The sequence below is a fragment of the Opisthocomus hoazin genome, chromosome 8 (genome assembly GCF_030867145.1).
Source record: "Opisthocomus hoazin isolate bOpiHoa1 chromosome 8, bOpiHoa1.hap1, whole genome shotgun sequence".
Lineage (NCBI taxonomy): Eukaryota > Metazoa > Chordata > Aves > Opisthocomiformes > Opisthocomidae > Opisthocomus > Opisthocomus hoazin.
Window position 1 is genome coordinate 64,124,812 of NC_134421.1, and position 17,141 is coordinate 64,141,952.

At 39.9% G+C, this 17,141-nt stretch overlaps 1 protein-coding gene across 12 annotated transcripts in view; it reads right to left on the reverse strand.

The window, feature by feature from the left end:
* Window positions 1–17,141, reverse strand: part of PCLO (piccolo presynaptic cytomatrix protein) — a 400,793-nt gene that overhangs the window by 377,738 nt on the left and 5,914 nt on the right. For all 12 annotated transcript variants that reach the window (XM_075428595.1, XM_075428596.1, XM_075428594.1 and 9 more), the window contains exons 2-3: window positions 15,440–16,682; window positions 1,904–3,301 (exon numbers count right to left, since the gene is read on the reverse strand). In XM_075428595.1, the coding sequence (XP_075284710.1) occupies window positions 1,904–3,301; window positions 15,440–16,682 (2,641 nt within the window). The remainder of the gene's footprint in view (window positions 1–1,903; window positions 3,302–15,439; window positions 16,683–17,141) is intronic.

Sequence of the window (17,141 nt, forward strand, 5' to 3'; positions counted from 1 at the left end):
GGAACGTCGGGCTGTCCTCAGCCAAGCAAACTAACTCCTATTGTCAAGGAAAAGCAGTTCGCCAATTTTTAGCAAAAATGATTGGAAAAAAGAAGTTAAAATGGAAAACTGTGGACAGAGGTGGAAATGTGTAGTATAAAGAAGAAGAAAATGCAAGAAGGAGCCAAAAAATGGGGCAAAGAAAGTTATGAGGAAGTCAGACTACAGAAAATTAATAGTATTTCAAGGTCTGCATATTCCAAAGAGTGGAAATGGAGACAATATGCTGACAATAACAGTGATAGGAAAAAAGAAACAGAGTAACAGCCTTCTCATCTTAAAACAGAAGAAATATAGGGAATATAGATTTCTGCACACCACAATGCAGTCCCACATCGTCCCACTTAAGTCAGCTCTGAAGGAGTCAATCCATGCACCATGAGTCGCGTAGCTGTCATTTCACCACAGTGTTTCACCAAAGCTGACACATCTTGCTTCTGTGGTATTCTGTGTATGCATACCAGAGTGCCTCTGGAGAAAGCCATAGGCATTTTTCACATTTAAAACCTAAATAAGTGTCTGTGTATGTGTGTGTGTATGCATACACATGTCTGTTTGTGTGTGTGTATGGGGCAGGGGGTTGAACAGTGACGAAGGAATGCATGTTTGATGGAATTCAGTGCACAAGCAACGCTAAAAGTCAATTGAAACCTGGCTTTCAATCACTGATCAATCTTCCCGCATTTTCGGACCTTTCTTTCTGGCCTAAATGACCACAAAGACAGTAGACATCATACTCATAAATCAGATAAAATGTGCTTATTACAATAGGACAACTGCCTTTCAAATGATACTATATTCCAGATAATAATCCACAAAAAAAGCATACACAGTCAACATAAGCTGTATTTGCCCTGCAACTTACTATTTCTTCCAACAGTTGTTCTTGCCTTAAGGCAGACATGATAACCTTTAACCCTGGGAGCCATTTCTAATTTGTTAATTCAGATTTCAAAGCCACAACACTGACAGCTACTTTCTTCATGTGCTGCACAGACCAATTTACACAGTTAAATTACTGACAAGTATTGTTAGGTGGTCTGCTTCTATTGAGTTGAATTTGCCAAATTGATAGGGCAAGCCAGGCATGCCTCCTTAAGCGAGCATGAAGTTTCCAATCCCCTTGCCAAAAAATTACAAGAAAGCAAGGAAGGAGGGTAAAAACGTGGAGTGTGAGGACACTGTTGAAAGTAAATTGCTTAATTCTTCTAAACATAAGCTGGCCCTACTGAATCTGTCTTGGGCCATCATGGACAAGGCACTTTCAAACTAACGCTCCTTAAGGAATGAAGTGACTTCATAAGCTTTACATTCTTCACTCCAAAAAATTACATATTTCACCACAGAGGTATCACTTAAACTTCAACCTTCCTAATGAGTACACCAGCACATGCAAAGACTCCAGAGCCAGAATGCGATTAACGAAATAAATTTAGGGATATATTAAACAGGGGGGGAAGGGGAATAACTAAGCATTGACACATTCCTTCATTCAATAATTGTCTGAATCAGGGGCATTGATTAAAAAAGCACACATGTTAACATACAATGCTGAAGCATATGAGAAAGAACTTAATCCCATGATAGACTGAATGTACGGTAGTTTGCTCTATCACAGTAGCACCAATTTCAAAAGGGTTCTTGACCAAGCTTATGCCTCAAAACCCTAGCAACCAGCTATATCAGACTCTCTTAAACTACAGAAAATTCATTGCAAGTACTTTCTGACTACTGACCAGGTTTCATGCAACACAGACATTTAATTTTAAAAGCCATCATCAGATGATGAAACATTGAAATTTTTCTCGACAACTCAACAGGTAAACATCAGCTGCAGACAGGTCTCCACACTCCACTGCCTTACCTCAGCTATGTGCGGCATTGGGTTAAATCCACAGAGATTGCACACAACCTTCTTGCACTCTGTACACGTATTAAAGTTGGGGGGATCCTTAGAACCAACATTTAGTCCAGTTTTACAAAGGGGACAAGACACTTTTGGCTGGCTGGCTCTCTCTGGTTCTGACAGCCCAGCAGGTTTCTTAGCTTCAGCAGCCTGAGGCTTGCTGTCTTTCACCAAACCAGGTTTCTTTTCTACATCAGATCCTTTAGTCGTTAAAACACTCTCCACTTTGGATGGCTCCGATTTTTCAGTCATAAGAGGCTTGGCTTCTTTCTTTACAGGTACAGCTTTTGGAGGAGCCTGAGCCTGGCCAGCCTCTCTGGGGGCTGCCTGAGAGGCCGGAGACTGTGATGGCGGCTGGGGCTGCTTCGCCGCAGAACCAGGTGGTGGGGCGGCCGGTGCCTGAGACCCCGGCTGACCCGCGGTAGAAATTAAACTGGAGGCCTGGCTGAAGATTGACGCTCCGAATCCAAAGAGTTTCCCAGTAACCGTTTCCTGTGGTGTTGTGGGCTGAGGCTTAGGGGCATCCGTGATGCCTCCCAGATTCAGGCTGAAGCGCCTTGGTTGCTCGGGAGTTTTCTGAGACGGCTGGGGCTGAGGTGCCAGCGGCGCTGGCGCTGGCTTGGGGCCTGCCCCTGCCTGTGGGCCCTTGGGAGCAGCTTTGGGATCAGGCCTTGGGGCCGGCTTGGTTTGTAACTTCTTCGGGTCTTCTTTCATTTGTGTGAGCTCGACAGGCTTTTGAGCTTTAGCATCTGGTCTAGGCCCAGGCTGAGACGCAAGCTTGGGATCTGACTTCTGCCGAGACACTTGTGGCAGGGGCTTGGAATCTGGTTTATCCCCAGCTGGACATGTGTCCTGTGACAGCTTGGAAGGCTCTGGCTTTGGGGAATCTGTCACCTTCTGCGGAGGCCTGGGACCTGCCGAGTCCTGCTTCGGCCCCAGCACTGCAGAGGCCGGCAGAGTGTCTGTCGCAGGCCGCTGCGTCCTGGGCTGCTTCTGCTGGTCTTCAGCCTGTGTTGGCTTGGCCTGGTCTGACCTTGGAGTAGGATCCACATGCTGGGAGATCTCAGGAGGCTCAGCGCCGGCTTGTTTCAATTTTATGGGGGGAGAGCCAGGCAAGGACGGCTGTTTTTTCTGTGGCAGGGGTTTCTTCAATTCCGGGAGCTGCGACGGATCAGGTTTTGGAGAAGCATCTTTCTTCTGAACTGGCTGTGGCTGGGGCAATGCTTTAGCTGCTGAAGGAGGAACAGGTGTCTTCTGCTTGGGTGGAGGCGGCTGTGGGCCGGGACCGAGACCTGGTGCTAGGTCACCACCCAACGCTCTTTGCATCTGGCAGTTTAAACAGAGCCATTCCTTAATCTGCAGAAAGAAAATAATTTTAAAAGTATTATAATTAAGATAAGACAAACTTAATAAAATCAGCATCATAATAGGCTATTCTAGTATATGGTTTGTTGGAGTATTTCAGACTTCTGTGTAAAAAGGGAGAAATATTACCACTATTACTATTACTATTGTTTCGCAGTTAACATGTCCAATTGATTCTTCCATTCCTTCTCTGGAGATATTCAAGACCCACCTGGACAAGGTCCTGTGCAGCCTGCTGTAGGTGACGCTGCTTCAGCAGGAGGGTTGGACTAGATGACCCACAGAGGTCCCTTCCAACCCCTACTATTCTGTGATTCTGTGATTCTTCTCCACATTCCTGGGATTTGAGCTATCACTGAGCCCATGCTTCTAATGATGTCACATTCAGTTTACACACAGCCAAATACTGGAGGATAAAACCCCAGTAGAATTAAAAAATGCACTGTAGTTTCGTGAGACCCAGCAGTGATTCATTTATAGCAATGATTTGCCAGAATTGAGGAAAAAAGAGACAAATACTGCTAAAATAGTTTGACACATCAAGTCTGCTGTCAGAAAACAATAATCAGAATTAAAACACAGTAAATGCAAATTGCCTTTAAGCATACATCCATCAAGCTCTTCGTACAGGTTATGGTTTTGGTAATGGTTTAAGTTACAGAGCACAAGTACTGGCAGTACACGTGTACCCAATGAATTAGGCACAAAGGTGTGTTAATGGACATCAGATACTACACAGATTCTTGCTTTACCACCACTTTGAGGGCAAGTCTTCATTTGGAATCCATGAGCAGCTTTGCCTAAGCCCTGATGGTGTTTTAAGAACCATAATTAGATTTCCCAAAATTCTTTTGTTACTAAAAGAAAGTCCCAGAGTAATTACTGTCTGCCTGCATACAATGGGCCCCTCTTTTCAACACAGAGAAGGAAAAAGGCAAATAATGTATTTACCCACGTCTGTCATCAGTTTTAGTACCTCATAACTTCAAACCATTTTTTCTGCTTCCCAAGATGTATTACATGAGCGGGAAACTGTATTTTCTAATAAGACAGAAAAACCCAATAATCCTAAGTGGTCATCCCTACCATTGCTTCTGTATAGCCTCACAATCTGAGGAAGGATCGAATAAGCTAAAGCAATATGTAGCCAGGAAGCATCACGTGTTATTTTCCACATTTTACATCGCTAGCAGAAATATTATAGGCAGCAAAAATGCCATTCAATATGGCACGGAGTCCCGTAGGCCGATGCCTGCAAGTAGATACTTAAGCAGGTCATCTGCAGCTCTATTTCTATTCTTCAGTTTGCGTGCGAAACACAGGGTACCAGCTATGGCATTTGCACGCACCACTGCAACAGAGGGAAACTGCAATTCGACCACAGAATATAAGACTCGGATCTTTTCCCCTAAGGGCAAAGATTTCTGGATCCTGTTTCTCACTCAGGTCTGAAATCTCTACCATAAACCATGGGATGAATCTGGAGTTACTACGGGCAAAGAAAGACTTTGTCTGTCTAATATCAGAGCTCACTGCAAGCAAAGAACTCTGATGTCATGGACTGAGGCAATTAATTCATTATTTTGGTGTGCTTTGCCAGCCTTTTATTTTTCCAGCAACAAAAATTAAAATAATAGTTGGACGCAGTTCTCTAAAACACAGTTATTCCAATTGTTCTGATAAACTTGGTATACACGCACTCTGGAATATGAGCTCGCTATTAACAACAGCTTCAAAAACAGATGCCCGATTCTGGCCCCAGATGTAAGTCCACAGTAATCAAGTTAGCATTCATAATAATGCTGTTTTTATCTTCCATTTTCAGTGCAATTTTTTTAGATTGTTTAAACACTTCTCCAGTCTACTTGCAATCCATACAGCAAATGACTGTTAAAAAGTGAAACCAACTGAAACACAACTGGAACACAAGTTTAAGTTCTGCTTCAAATTATTAAAGGAATTAAGTTCAGAATTGCACAAAGGATCTGAGCCAAGATTATATTTAGCTTAACTCCCATATTGTTTGATTAGTGATCAGTTGCCCTGCAAGTTCCCTGTCCAAGGGACAATTACTTGCCATAAGTAAACCTTAATTATGACACCTGATTTCAGATATTAGTATTTTAATTTAATCAGATACATACTAATACCATTTCTGTATGACTTCTTAAGGGTTTTCTAGAAGATTTAAGTCTAATCAAAGACCAGACTTAAGCAACATACTCCGGTCGTGCACCTCAGCTGTCACAGCAGTCTGGCTTTGGCAAAGCGATTAAGATTTCTTATACGAAGGAGTTGGGCTCTCCTCTATGTTGGAGGAAGACAGGATCTTGTGAGGAGCTTTCTAATGGGCCTAAGTGAGGAATGTCTTTTCCCCTCAAACCACAGAACTTTTACAGATATTTGGACAATGCACTTTTCATAGTGATTCACTGCTCCTGCTACTTTTTGTCACCTCCACTTGCTTTTTTTTTTTTTTCCAGATACAAGTGCTGTACTCCAAAGTAAGATGACCAGATGAAACCATGGCAGTAACAGGTGCCTACCTGCTCTCACTCAGCTTCCAGGAAACCTAATTTTAAGTCACTGTGACAACTTAAAGGCCCCAAATAAAGTATCTGTAGGCTTGGGTGGGGCTACAGAGTAAGTAGTCTGAATAATTCTTATGTTTAAGATGTCCAGATTCCAATTGCATTTATAAGCATTTAGACTTGTCTTCAACTTGCAGCTGGTCCAGTCTGACCCTACTACCTAACTGGAGTCCAAACAAAAGTTAATTCTATACTACAGTTTTCAACACAACCTTATGCAGAACACAAAACTAACTCTCAACTGTTTTTTTTTTCTTAGCTTAAAAAAGATAATTATATACATATATACATACATGCACACACTCAGTATTGGACTGAAGCCTTTAAAACTAAAATTGAATTTGCTACTCCTACAGCTGAACATCAAAATGGAAAATGTAGGAAGTTTTACTTCACTGTAATATTTTTTAAATCTTTCTGGTTTAGACATAAAATTCCTCCCATGCATTTTTGTGGGAGGAATTAAGTGCCAAAACCCTCAAGTCATTACACACATCATCTTCAAACAAATACAAAACTGCACAAACATGGGGCCAAGCTCTTTTCAGTGGTGCCCAGTGACAGGACAAGGGGCAATGGGCACAAACTGAGGCACAGGAAGTTCCGTCTGAACATGAGGAAGAACTTCTTCCCTCTGAGGGTGATGGAGCACTGGAACAGGTTGCCCAGGGAGGTTGTGGAGTCTCCTTCTCTGGAGATATTCAAGACCCGCCTGGACAAGGTCCTGTGCAGCCTGCTGTAGGTGACCCTGCTTCGGCAGGAGGGTTGGACTAGATGACCCACAGAGGTCCCTTCCAACCCCTATTATTCTGTGATTCTGTGATTCTGTGAACTGTAGTTCTGTGACTGGAACTGCAGGAGTTCAAAATGAAGTGCACTACATGATGCAGTTTTGTATCAAACACCGGCCTGTTCATTCTACTGCAGTTACAGAGATTTTCCATAAATTTTAACAGGAGCAGATGCTCCTACACATTATTACAGATGAAGTAAAACTTATTGCTGCTGTAGACACCTAAAATACTAATGCTTGTTTACCCTTAAAGGCCTTCCTGGACAGCAGTTCTGTGACTTTCTAGTTTCTTTCTCCATATTTCTCGTATCGCTACCTAGAACTAGCAGGCAAAAGTTTACAGGACAACATGTGAGCTCTTGAAGTTCCTGTCTATTTGTAAAGGAGACTGTTCCGTGATGCTGAGGATCCCAAGCTGTCTATTTTTACACTGGTAGACAGAGGTGGGGGCTGGGTCACACTTTTAGAACAAATCCATAAGTTGTTTTCTTCTCCTGAGACCCATGCTGTTAAGTGACATGACTAGGACTGTAAATTCAACAGATTTCATGCAGCATTTTTGCTCTGATTTCAACTACTGAACACAGAAAGTGTTACTTTGCTTTCTAACTCACTGATGTCGAAACTATTTGCCCTCATAACAATAAACAAGTAATTAAAATATATTCTACATATTCATCAGCCATAACATCTTTTAAAAGTTTCATAAAAAGACTCTACTAGCTGGGAGCACCAAACGCACTTATTCACAGTGTTTTAGTAACAGCATCCATGGGGAATTACATTGAAGAAAATTATAGCAGCACATTCCATAGGTCACCTTTCTTTATTCATAATCTAAAAGTCGACTCCAATAACAAATACAATCTACACTTCAGTTATCCTTATCCCAAACAAAGCCAACACAACTGAAGGCAATCTGGAGCCTATTCCTTTCTGCAAAAGTGTTCAGATCTGTTCTAACTACGCAAACCCATCGAAAGCAATAGGAAAACTGTCAGAGTGAGCGCATCGACTGGCGTGCTCAATTTCTATTCTTGCAGATGACATAGGAGAGGAAGAGAACCCAGCTTGATTCTAAAATTCCAGATGTACTGTGAGAAAGAAATTTTGACTTGCAGATTGAACACATTTCATATAAAAATTACTGGCACACAACATGAATGTAGCTCTCAGAACCCATTTTAACAGTCCTTTTGCAGAACAGAGCTGCCTTTTAAGGCAATCGGTCTCATTTAGACAAGTCATTAGGTACTATAAAAAGATACTTTAAGATATGCATAGAATATTAACATTCCTTTACATCACCACAGACATGTAAAGATCTATAGAGCCTTTACATTGCCTCAGACACGTAAATAGACTTTGCTGACATTGCTCAGTGCTGCCCCAAAGCTTTATTGACAAATTCTAGTCTGAAAACACATCAGCTTATTTGATTTCTGATAATATCAGAGAGGAGTTAGGAATCCATATTTGGCTGGATGATGAGACAACATGAAAAATAAAGCACTTGTGTCCATTATTTTATGCAGCTTCATGTAGGTTGGTAGAACACCGTAAGCGACAATCAACTAGATCAGAAAATCCTGTTATGAACAACATCTATACCAAAATAAACTGAATTAGTACGTCGACATACAACTGAAAAGGTCTTCTAAACAAGCCTGGGCAATACCGGAGACAAAGTTTTCCTTCTACAGCATCCTTCCATGAATAAGATCTCAGCTATTCAAAGTAATTACACCGAAACAAACATTTAACAATTGTACACAGTATGCAACATAAACATTTGCTTTTATATCTGATATCTGAAAGGAAGGTAATTAGGGAGTTTATCAGGAAACACTGACTCAAAATGTTCACAAAAATGACCCTAGGTTCTGTTCAGCAGCACGTTCCCCATGTATCCATTCCACAAACCACAGCAATGGTTACAAACACTGTAGCTTGGTGCTAAACCAATATTTGAGCACACTTTTAAAACAGCCATTTTAAAATGCTATTTTTAAATGTTACTTAGCTATTTTAAAACTACTGAAAAATATTACTGGATCAGTTGTCTTGTGCAGTTATCACAATCTTAAAATATACTCCACTGCTCTGCTTAAATTACTAATACAAAAAGCTGTACTTTTCATATGAACTACGGGTGTTTGGGGAACAGTTATTTTATTGCTCACATAATTAGAATGATAAAGCAAAATAGTAAAATAGTGAACGTGTAATATTTTCATTTCTTTTTTTGAATGACAGTATTTCAGAATATCTAAAACTCAGTTTCTATAGCCCAGCCTGTGTTTAAGCTGCCTCATGCATAGGACAGGGAAAAATGCTTTTAAACGCAGCTCGGTGCACTACAACACGCATCACTGCAACAAATTCTGACTGCTTTCATTAACTGCATGGACATTTAATGTATTAGAAACACCTGAAGGATTAACAAAAAATATAACTGCAAATCAAGAGAGCAGCAAAGAAAAGGTTAACAAATTCCATCTGCGCTGTGCAGGGCGCTTCTGAGTGAATAACGCTGGGATTTGACCAGGATTATGCTGTCTGGCCAGAGCAGGGCTGGGCCGCGGTTCCTGCCCAGCGATCACCCAGCGAACAGCCGCTCCACATCAGATGGCCTCACATAGTAGTAAATTACAGTTGCTGAGCAACAGCAATACTGGCGCAGATGGCTCACTGCTGTTGACATCTTTAGCTATGCAGATTAATTTATTATTTACTTCTGTTAAAAACTGGACAGGACAGTTTTCTGGGCTAATGAGAAAACACTCTAACATGTTGTAGAATATTGCCCAAATAAAATACCAATAAACTATTCGCAATGCATAGGTGTTTGACTCTGTCTATGTTCTGCTCCTTTAAAGAAAAAAAAATCCACAGGGCATCAATACTATTAATACATCTAATCATAAATGTAAAGCAGAAATGTAGGCATATAGTCTTCCTCTGAGAGAGAAATGGTGTGGGAATGTGTTTAAGAATATTGCACAGAGAGGAACAGTATTCTGCGCTTCCATAACCCTCCTATTTGAGGATCTTTACAATTTTCCCAGATGCCTATGTGGCAGTTCTAGCTAGGGGCAGAACTAAAGGGGCTGTACTAACTTCATTTCATCACAAAAATTGTAATTTCCACTTCCATATAAATTGCAGTGTCAGTAACACTGGAACACCCCAAGTACTCTTTAGACCAAAAGAACTATTTCACACAGAAATATTTCAACCTTTGATCATTTTTAGAAGACAATTAAACAAGGCTTGTTTGAATCTGCTTTCTGATCAGTTTGAACCCAGACAACTCCATCCTCTTTTACAGAACACCTCTGGCTTTACTTTGGGGCAGTTAAGAGTTGATATCTAAATTAATACTTTGAGAAAGTTAAAAAAGAGTTTTGGGTTTTGTTAGTGTTTTTTTGACTAATTTCTTTACAATTTATGTTTATAAGAGCTGATGGTCAGATTCAAGTCTTTAATTTTTTCCTATTTGATTTTGCATTACTTATATAAACCTGAATATCCTCCACAAGTCTTAAGTGCACATAGGGTGTACCGTTTCAAGCTATTTTTCCTGGTATTAAAAAGCTTAGATTTGTGGCATGTCACTACTCACAGTGATGGCAGTTTTATTTTTGTTTATATGTCATTTCCAGTCCATGTTGCATTCTGGTTCTTATGCACTACTACAACACAGCAGGGTCTAGACTGTAAACTGCAGGGAATATTTCAGTTCAATCAATAGCTTCCTTTACTGTCATGTAATCAACAAAGATTTCATACAGTCATTTCTATTAATTTTATTGCAGGTATAAGCAAAACTTCTCTGTATTCACCACAAGAATTATAGTCACCTTCCTTATATGCATATTAAATTATTATATATTCTTTTCCCTATACAAGCTAATAATAATGATAATAACTGAAGAAAATTAATGCATTTCTGACTGCTTAAATTCTTTTTAGTTATTGAAAATACTTCATGCCCAAGTATTTGTGACTGTTTAGGATACTTGGAGATGGAGGACATTAACAAAAAGAAATACAAATACCAAAAATCCTTATAAAGATTTGAACCAAGTCATGATACTCTTAAATCACCAAAAGTTGTGACACGATTGTACATAAAAATGGAAGCAGAAAGAAAGAGCAAAAAATCAAGGCTGTAGTATCTAGAGCAACTGATACAGAAAATTCCTAGTTCTGCCAGAAGCAGGAAAAAAAAAATAGACATGTCCCCCAAAAAATTCTAACAACAACAACAACCAACAAAAAAATCTTTTCACACTGGGTTCAAAAAATTCGTTTTCCTGTTGAATTGAAAAATAAATCTGTAAATACAGTAAAATATTCTACTTGATCTGAAATTATACACTCCACTTTGGGAGACTCAACTGTTTATTTTTATCCTCTTCTTTTTTCCATTAGGATTAAGTCAACTTTGATACAGACACATTGTGTCAAAAATAAAGCCAATGAAATATTTTTTTAGAACTCACTTTGCCTCCATCCAGAAGAGCTTTTGGCACATAAACAAATCCTACATCGATATACACAACTTCACATTATCTGAATGTGTAATTTTCAGCAAGTACCTAAGTAAAAAATTATACCTGGCTCCAAGACTAATTTTAAATGGTCTCTCAAATGCATACAGAAACAGTGGATGAAATACGGACTAATGTAGATAAAAGCCATGAAAAATATTCCCTCTTAAAAACTACCTAGAAAACAGGCATTCACATATGCACACATACTCATCAAGGGTGGGCTCATGGAAGAGAGCTCACATATAGCCAAGTTTCTGACATTAACAGCTTTAACACTCCACTTGATCATCAGCTTTACAGATGCCCATCATACACAATGTAATGCTACATTACTACACTTTACACCCTTGCTCGGTCTGTGTTCTATGTATCTTCCAATCACTAGTTCACAGGTGACGAAAATTTTTTCCAGCTATCAAGCACACGCACTGAGAATTTAGATTTAACAATAGCACTTCATGCTTTTTGCCTAGCTTTATCAAAAACCATACATAAGCATTTAAGAAAATGGATAGTCCCTCAGATGTCTGTGCTCGCTTTCAGAAAGCCTGCTGCTATTCAAATGAGCTAGAGGACTGAATCTTTTTTGGGGAAGTGCTGGTTTCTGTTGCTAATGGCTCGTGGGAGTGGTTTGGGCAAAATAAATTTTTTTAAAAATGAGAAAAATAAATGACCAGTTAATAAAATAAATACACACCTGCTACCAGGTTCTAATGTATGTGGAAGGAAAATGGAACATAGTACCAGTCAAACCTGTTTATATATTTTTTTCCATTACTTTATGCAACTGTTGCTAGGCAGTCATGTGCCATGGTGATGAGTGGAGTGTCAATGCCTAGACAGATTATAGAGACATATGTTGCTGAACATGTTATATATGGTGTGTTTTCTCTCCGGTCTGCTGTACAAAACCAAGATGCCAACTATCCCTTTTCCCCAAGGGGACCGCAACATCAGACGGTTCAGAGAAATAGTTCAAGGGGTCTGACCTTGTGGCAATGCAGGTATCACTTTCTGCTCTTGGTTACACAGTTCTCTCTAGCGAGTTAACACAGACAGAGCACATGTACCTCTGCGTTTTGAAAAGAGGTTTAAATGAGAACAATGAATAAAAATTTCAAAAAGTCAGCACTTTTAATAATGGTTTTACAATGCATGTGATCTACTTCCTTAGCCAGTTTGTAAAACCTGCTGTATTCTGTCCAGAATCAGTTAGAAATACACAACATAGAAATTTAGAAAGATCTAGATTTGAAAAGTAATTGACTCTGTTAGTTATGAAGACAGAACTGTCACGCAAGAAGAATATCTTAAGAAGGTAGTTCAAGCACTGTATAGGGGAAAATGTTAGAGAATAAAAGTAATATAAATTCTTTTCTAAATAAATGCCTTTCACTCTCTTCGCATCCAATTTGAAATTATTGCTTTCCAATCGGTAAGGTGTTTTAACATAAGCAATAAAAACAGCAGCTCTAAAGGGCACGGGAAAGGCACAATATGGAATTACAGAACCATGAAACTTGGCAAAAAGAGCAGGAGAAAAAGTCAAAGCATAACAATACAAGGAGAAGATTTAGTCAGTAAGTGCATGGGTAAGAGACAAAGACTTTTGGCCAATAACACTTCAGGAGAAATTAAAATAAGGGAAGCCAAAAGAAAAAACTTGCACTGTAATCAAGAAAACCAACAGCTAAGACACAAACCATGGTTTTCATGCTACACAAGAAGAAATGTGTTAACTACTTACTGTAAAGGAAGAATCAGAAACTTTTGTTAATAAGCTAAATATTGAAAGGAAAGGGAAACTAGAATAAAAGTTTGAGAATAACTCAAGTGTGAAGCTTTGCACCCGAAATAAGACCAATTTTTGTATGTGCCAGGGCAGGTTCTATTACTTTTTTCTAACTGTTCAATAATAAAGTCAGATGTGATTGTCGTTGCACTTCACTGCAGATTGGAACAGGACACCCACAATGAAGTTTCAGCAAGACAGCTGGTGGTGCAAAGCTGAGCAAATGAGAAATATCTGAGTGGGAGTCAGGAGATTGGAACTAATGGCTGAATAAATTAGACGTCCAATATCTTAATTTACTGAAATGATTTCATCATGAAATAAAAGCATATCCTGTGTTTATTTCAATGTGTACTATGAAATTCAAATCTGCTTTTACATATGTATGCAATCAGTTAGTCTTAAATGCAGCTGTATTTATTGTCTGAATTATTAAGTCCTGAATTTCACACTTATAGAGTAACAACTTCAAAAAACTAGTAGTTATTCACAGAATTTCCATATACTTTAAGATCTTCTTACATAAACTCTCTCTCTCTCAAAATCCATTTCATTTGAACACAGCAAAGTTGCTGACCATTTCCATGAGAAATCTGAAGTTTTGAAAGGAAGACAAACTTAGAGTTCCAAGAGACTCCAGGAGCACAATGTGGAAATAAACAACTCGGCACTCACAAATAAATTTAAGAAATTCTGGTCTAAAAACATTCTGTCAGAACTTGAAGGTAAAGTTTTCTTAGAAAAATTCCTCTTTGACTTTAACATCATGCATCATATTTCTTGTCTGTTACACATAAATATATCTTTTTTTATCCCAACTGCCCAGAATGTCCTGCTTTATGACCTTTCCTCATTTAGGCCCTGATAACATAAACTCTGAGTGCCTGGTTAGTTGCAGGTGCTCTGAAATTTCTGCAATCCTTTTCCAGCCCAAGCATTAATGCCCACCACCTCAAGCCTAAATTTCCCTGAACTCAGACAAGAGAGTGCACTCCTAAACGATGCAATGTGCTACCAATGGTTACTGCGATTAGTCTTTCAGCTTTAAATTTGCAATTTTAACAACAAATCAACAAATAATATACTTGCTGGATGCAAAAAGCCTTCTGTTTGTTACCAGGTACCCACTTAAAATTATCACTGATAAAAATGTGCACTGGAAAGAAATCTAGCTACTTGCAATGTTTTTAAATCATTGTGGTACTGAGGAAACAGATTGACCAGAGAGGCTGTGGAGTTTCCATCCATGGAGATATTCAAAAACGGCTATGAGTAAACCTCTGCTTTGAGCAGAGGGTTGGACTACATGATGTCCAGAGGACCCTTTCAGCCTCATCAACTCTTTGATACCATTTTAAACCTAGGGACATGATTTTTTGTCATATTCAAAATACGGTAGCAGTCTGTACTTCTTCCTATCAGTATCTCTGATCAGCTAAACTAATACCAAAACAAGACAAAATAAGCTTCCTAAATATCACTTCTGGCTACTTCTCGCTAGTTAGTCTCTGGTGTCAGGTCTGCTATGCTTGAATTTCTATAAATTGGTAAAAGTGTTGATACCGAAAACAAAGCTCAACTACACTGCAAATTTAAAACTAGCACTTCAGGATGTAGGAGAAGTCATTCAAGCAATAAGAAGAGATCAGACGTTCATATGAAGCCTTATTCCCATGCAGAGCAAGTAGAGAACAAAGATATGTATAAGCACATAAAGCAAGCCACCGCAAACAGCAGGTTAAAGTAAGCTCATTTGAAGTCCTAATATTACTTTCTATGCCATTTCTATGTTATATAATTACAGCAAGAATGGTGATCAAGGTTAGAAATAGTCCACAGAGATCTCTTTCTTAGCATCTCACAAGAATGAAACAACCTGAGTATCACCAAGTCAAAACTCATGACTCAGACTTTCCGCTAAGAACACCGACACAGTTTCAAAGCAAATCCACCCCACATCATTTTCCAAAACACACACTGAGGCTATAAAGAGTCATTTTCATATTTTGTTGTTTAGTTTTTATAGCAGCAAATTTTACTTATTTATGAACGTATTAGCACATTACTCTTGTGGTCAGACTACAAACATAGACAGCAAGTGCTTAAAATGAAGCAAAATGGCAAAAAAGTCACATTGGAGTTCCTCCTCTTCCTATATGAAGAAGTGAAAACACACTTCTAAACACTGTACAGAGAAGCATTACTTCTTTTTTACTCAATTTCACCCCATTTTACCCACAAGCCGTTTTCCCAAATAGCATGATTTTTTTTTTTCACTGAACTTAAGGCCTTAAGCGATCACGATGAGACAATTAACACATCTGGTGTTTCAGCGTAAAGAACGTAAACTTAATTTGTACTCCGGTAGCAAACACCAGTTTAAAAACAACTCACCTCTGTGATATGAGGATTAGGATTAAATCCACACAGGCTGCAGACTACAGTGTGACACTGGGTGCACGTGCTGTAATTGGCCTTCTCTGGAGTGTCCAGCAGCAGTTCAGTGGTCGTGCAAAGAGGACAAAAGGTTTTCTTCGGGGCAGACTCGGCGGGTTGGGTTGAACCAGCTTGTTTTTGCTGTGAGGGTTTCTCAGGCACTGGTTGCTGGCCTGGTGGTTTTGTAAGTCCGGGTTGTTGTTCCAGGTGCTTCATGACTCCTGCAGCCTGAGCAGATGGTTTTGGTGGCACTTGTTTTGCAAGCCCTGTTTGCTGTGGAGGTGGCTTCCCAGGTCCAGGCTGCGAAGGTTGTTTTGCAGGTCCCGTTTGCTGAGCAGATGGCTTTTCAGGTCCAGGCTGCTGAGAAGGCTGCTTTGAAGGCCCTGCTTGCTGGGAAGATGGCTTCACAGGACCTCCCTGCCGTGCCGGCTGTTGAGATGGTTGTTTTACAGGTCCTGGTTGCTGCGATGATGGTTTTGTGGGAGGTTGTGCTTGGGATGATGTTCTAGCATTGTCTGGTTGCTGCGGTAATGGTTTTGTTGGGCCCAATGAAGGTTTTGCAGAAGCTGGTTGTTGAACAGGCTTCGCTGGTTCCGACTGCTGGGGCTGAGATCTTTGTGGTCCTCGCGGCTGGGGTGGCTGCTTCCCTTGCTCCAGCTTAGAGTCTGCCGGGTGACCAGGGCCTGGTTTCTGAACTTGCTTTGGTTCCCCAGGCTGCTGCTGCTGCTGAGGCACTGGTCTGGAAGACTCAGTTTGCTGGGGGGTAGGTCTGGCAGGTCCATGTTGCTTGACGGCTGTCTTTGGAGACTGTTGTTGAGCTGGATGTTTCACAAAGCCCCTCTGCTCCTCAGGTTTCCCTTGCTCTTTCTGGGTAACTTTTTGTTTCCTCCCCGCTTCTTCGTGGGCTGCATCTGAATCTGATATCAAATCAAAAGGATTGAATTTGTTCACAACTGAAGTGACTGCACTCAGTGGATTGGCTTCTGAGAGAAAACTGGGCATCATACTTGGCTTCTGATCTTCTTTAAAATCAGTCCTGGATTTTGATTCCCTTAGACTAATAGAAGAAGGGCTCCGTCCAGGTGCCCGCTGTTCTGTCTTCAGCACATCTACTGTTCTGCTTTTACTCAAGCTTGGTAGTCCTGGATCTGGAGGCTTACCTGGTTGCCTGGGATGGTGGCTTGTATCAGGCTCAGGATGTCTGCAGACAGAAAATGTAATAAAATTAAAATAATGAAGAATACTAGAAAAATTAGATAAAATAAGATGTATCTGGGACCCTGGAAGAGGTCTGGTAACACCGTGAAGTTTCTCAGGTGCTTAAGTGTTTGCAAGACCAAGGCTTATACCATAAGGTGCATGTAAAAGTATTTAAATAAAATTTATTGTTCTATAAAGACTTATACAAGTATTCAGTCACTGACTTCTTATGTAGAAAATAATCTAATACAACAACAATGTTTCACCAGATAAGTTTCTCTTCAGAAATCTGAAGAACTCAAAGCTACAACTTCCTATTTTACCTAAATCCAAATGACTAAGTCTGCCCTCTGTCCCTTGGGATACAAACATGGGGAGACAGAGAAGACTAAAAGAAACAGAAGTGTCAGAAAATTATCAGATCAAAGCACAGCCGTACAAGAAAACACTGCACAACACA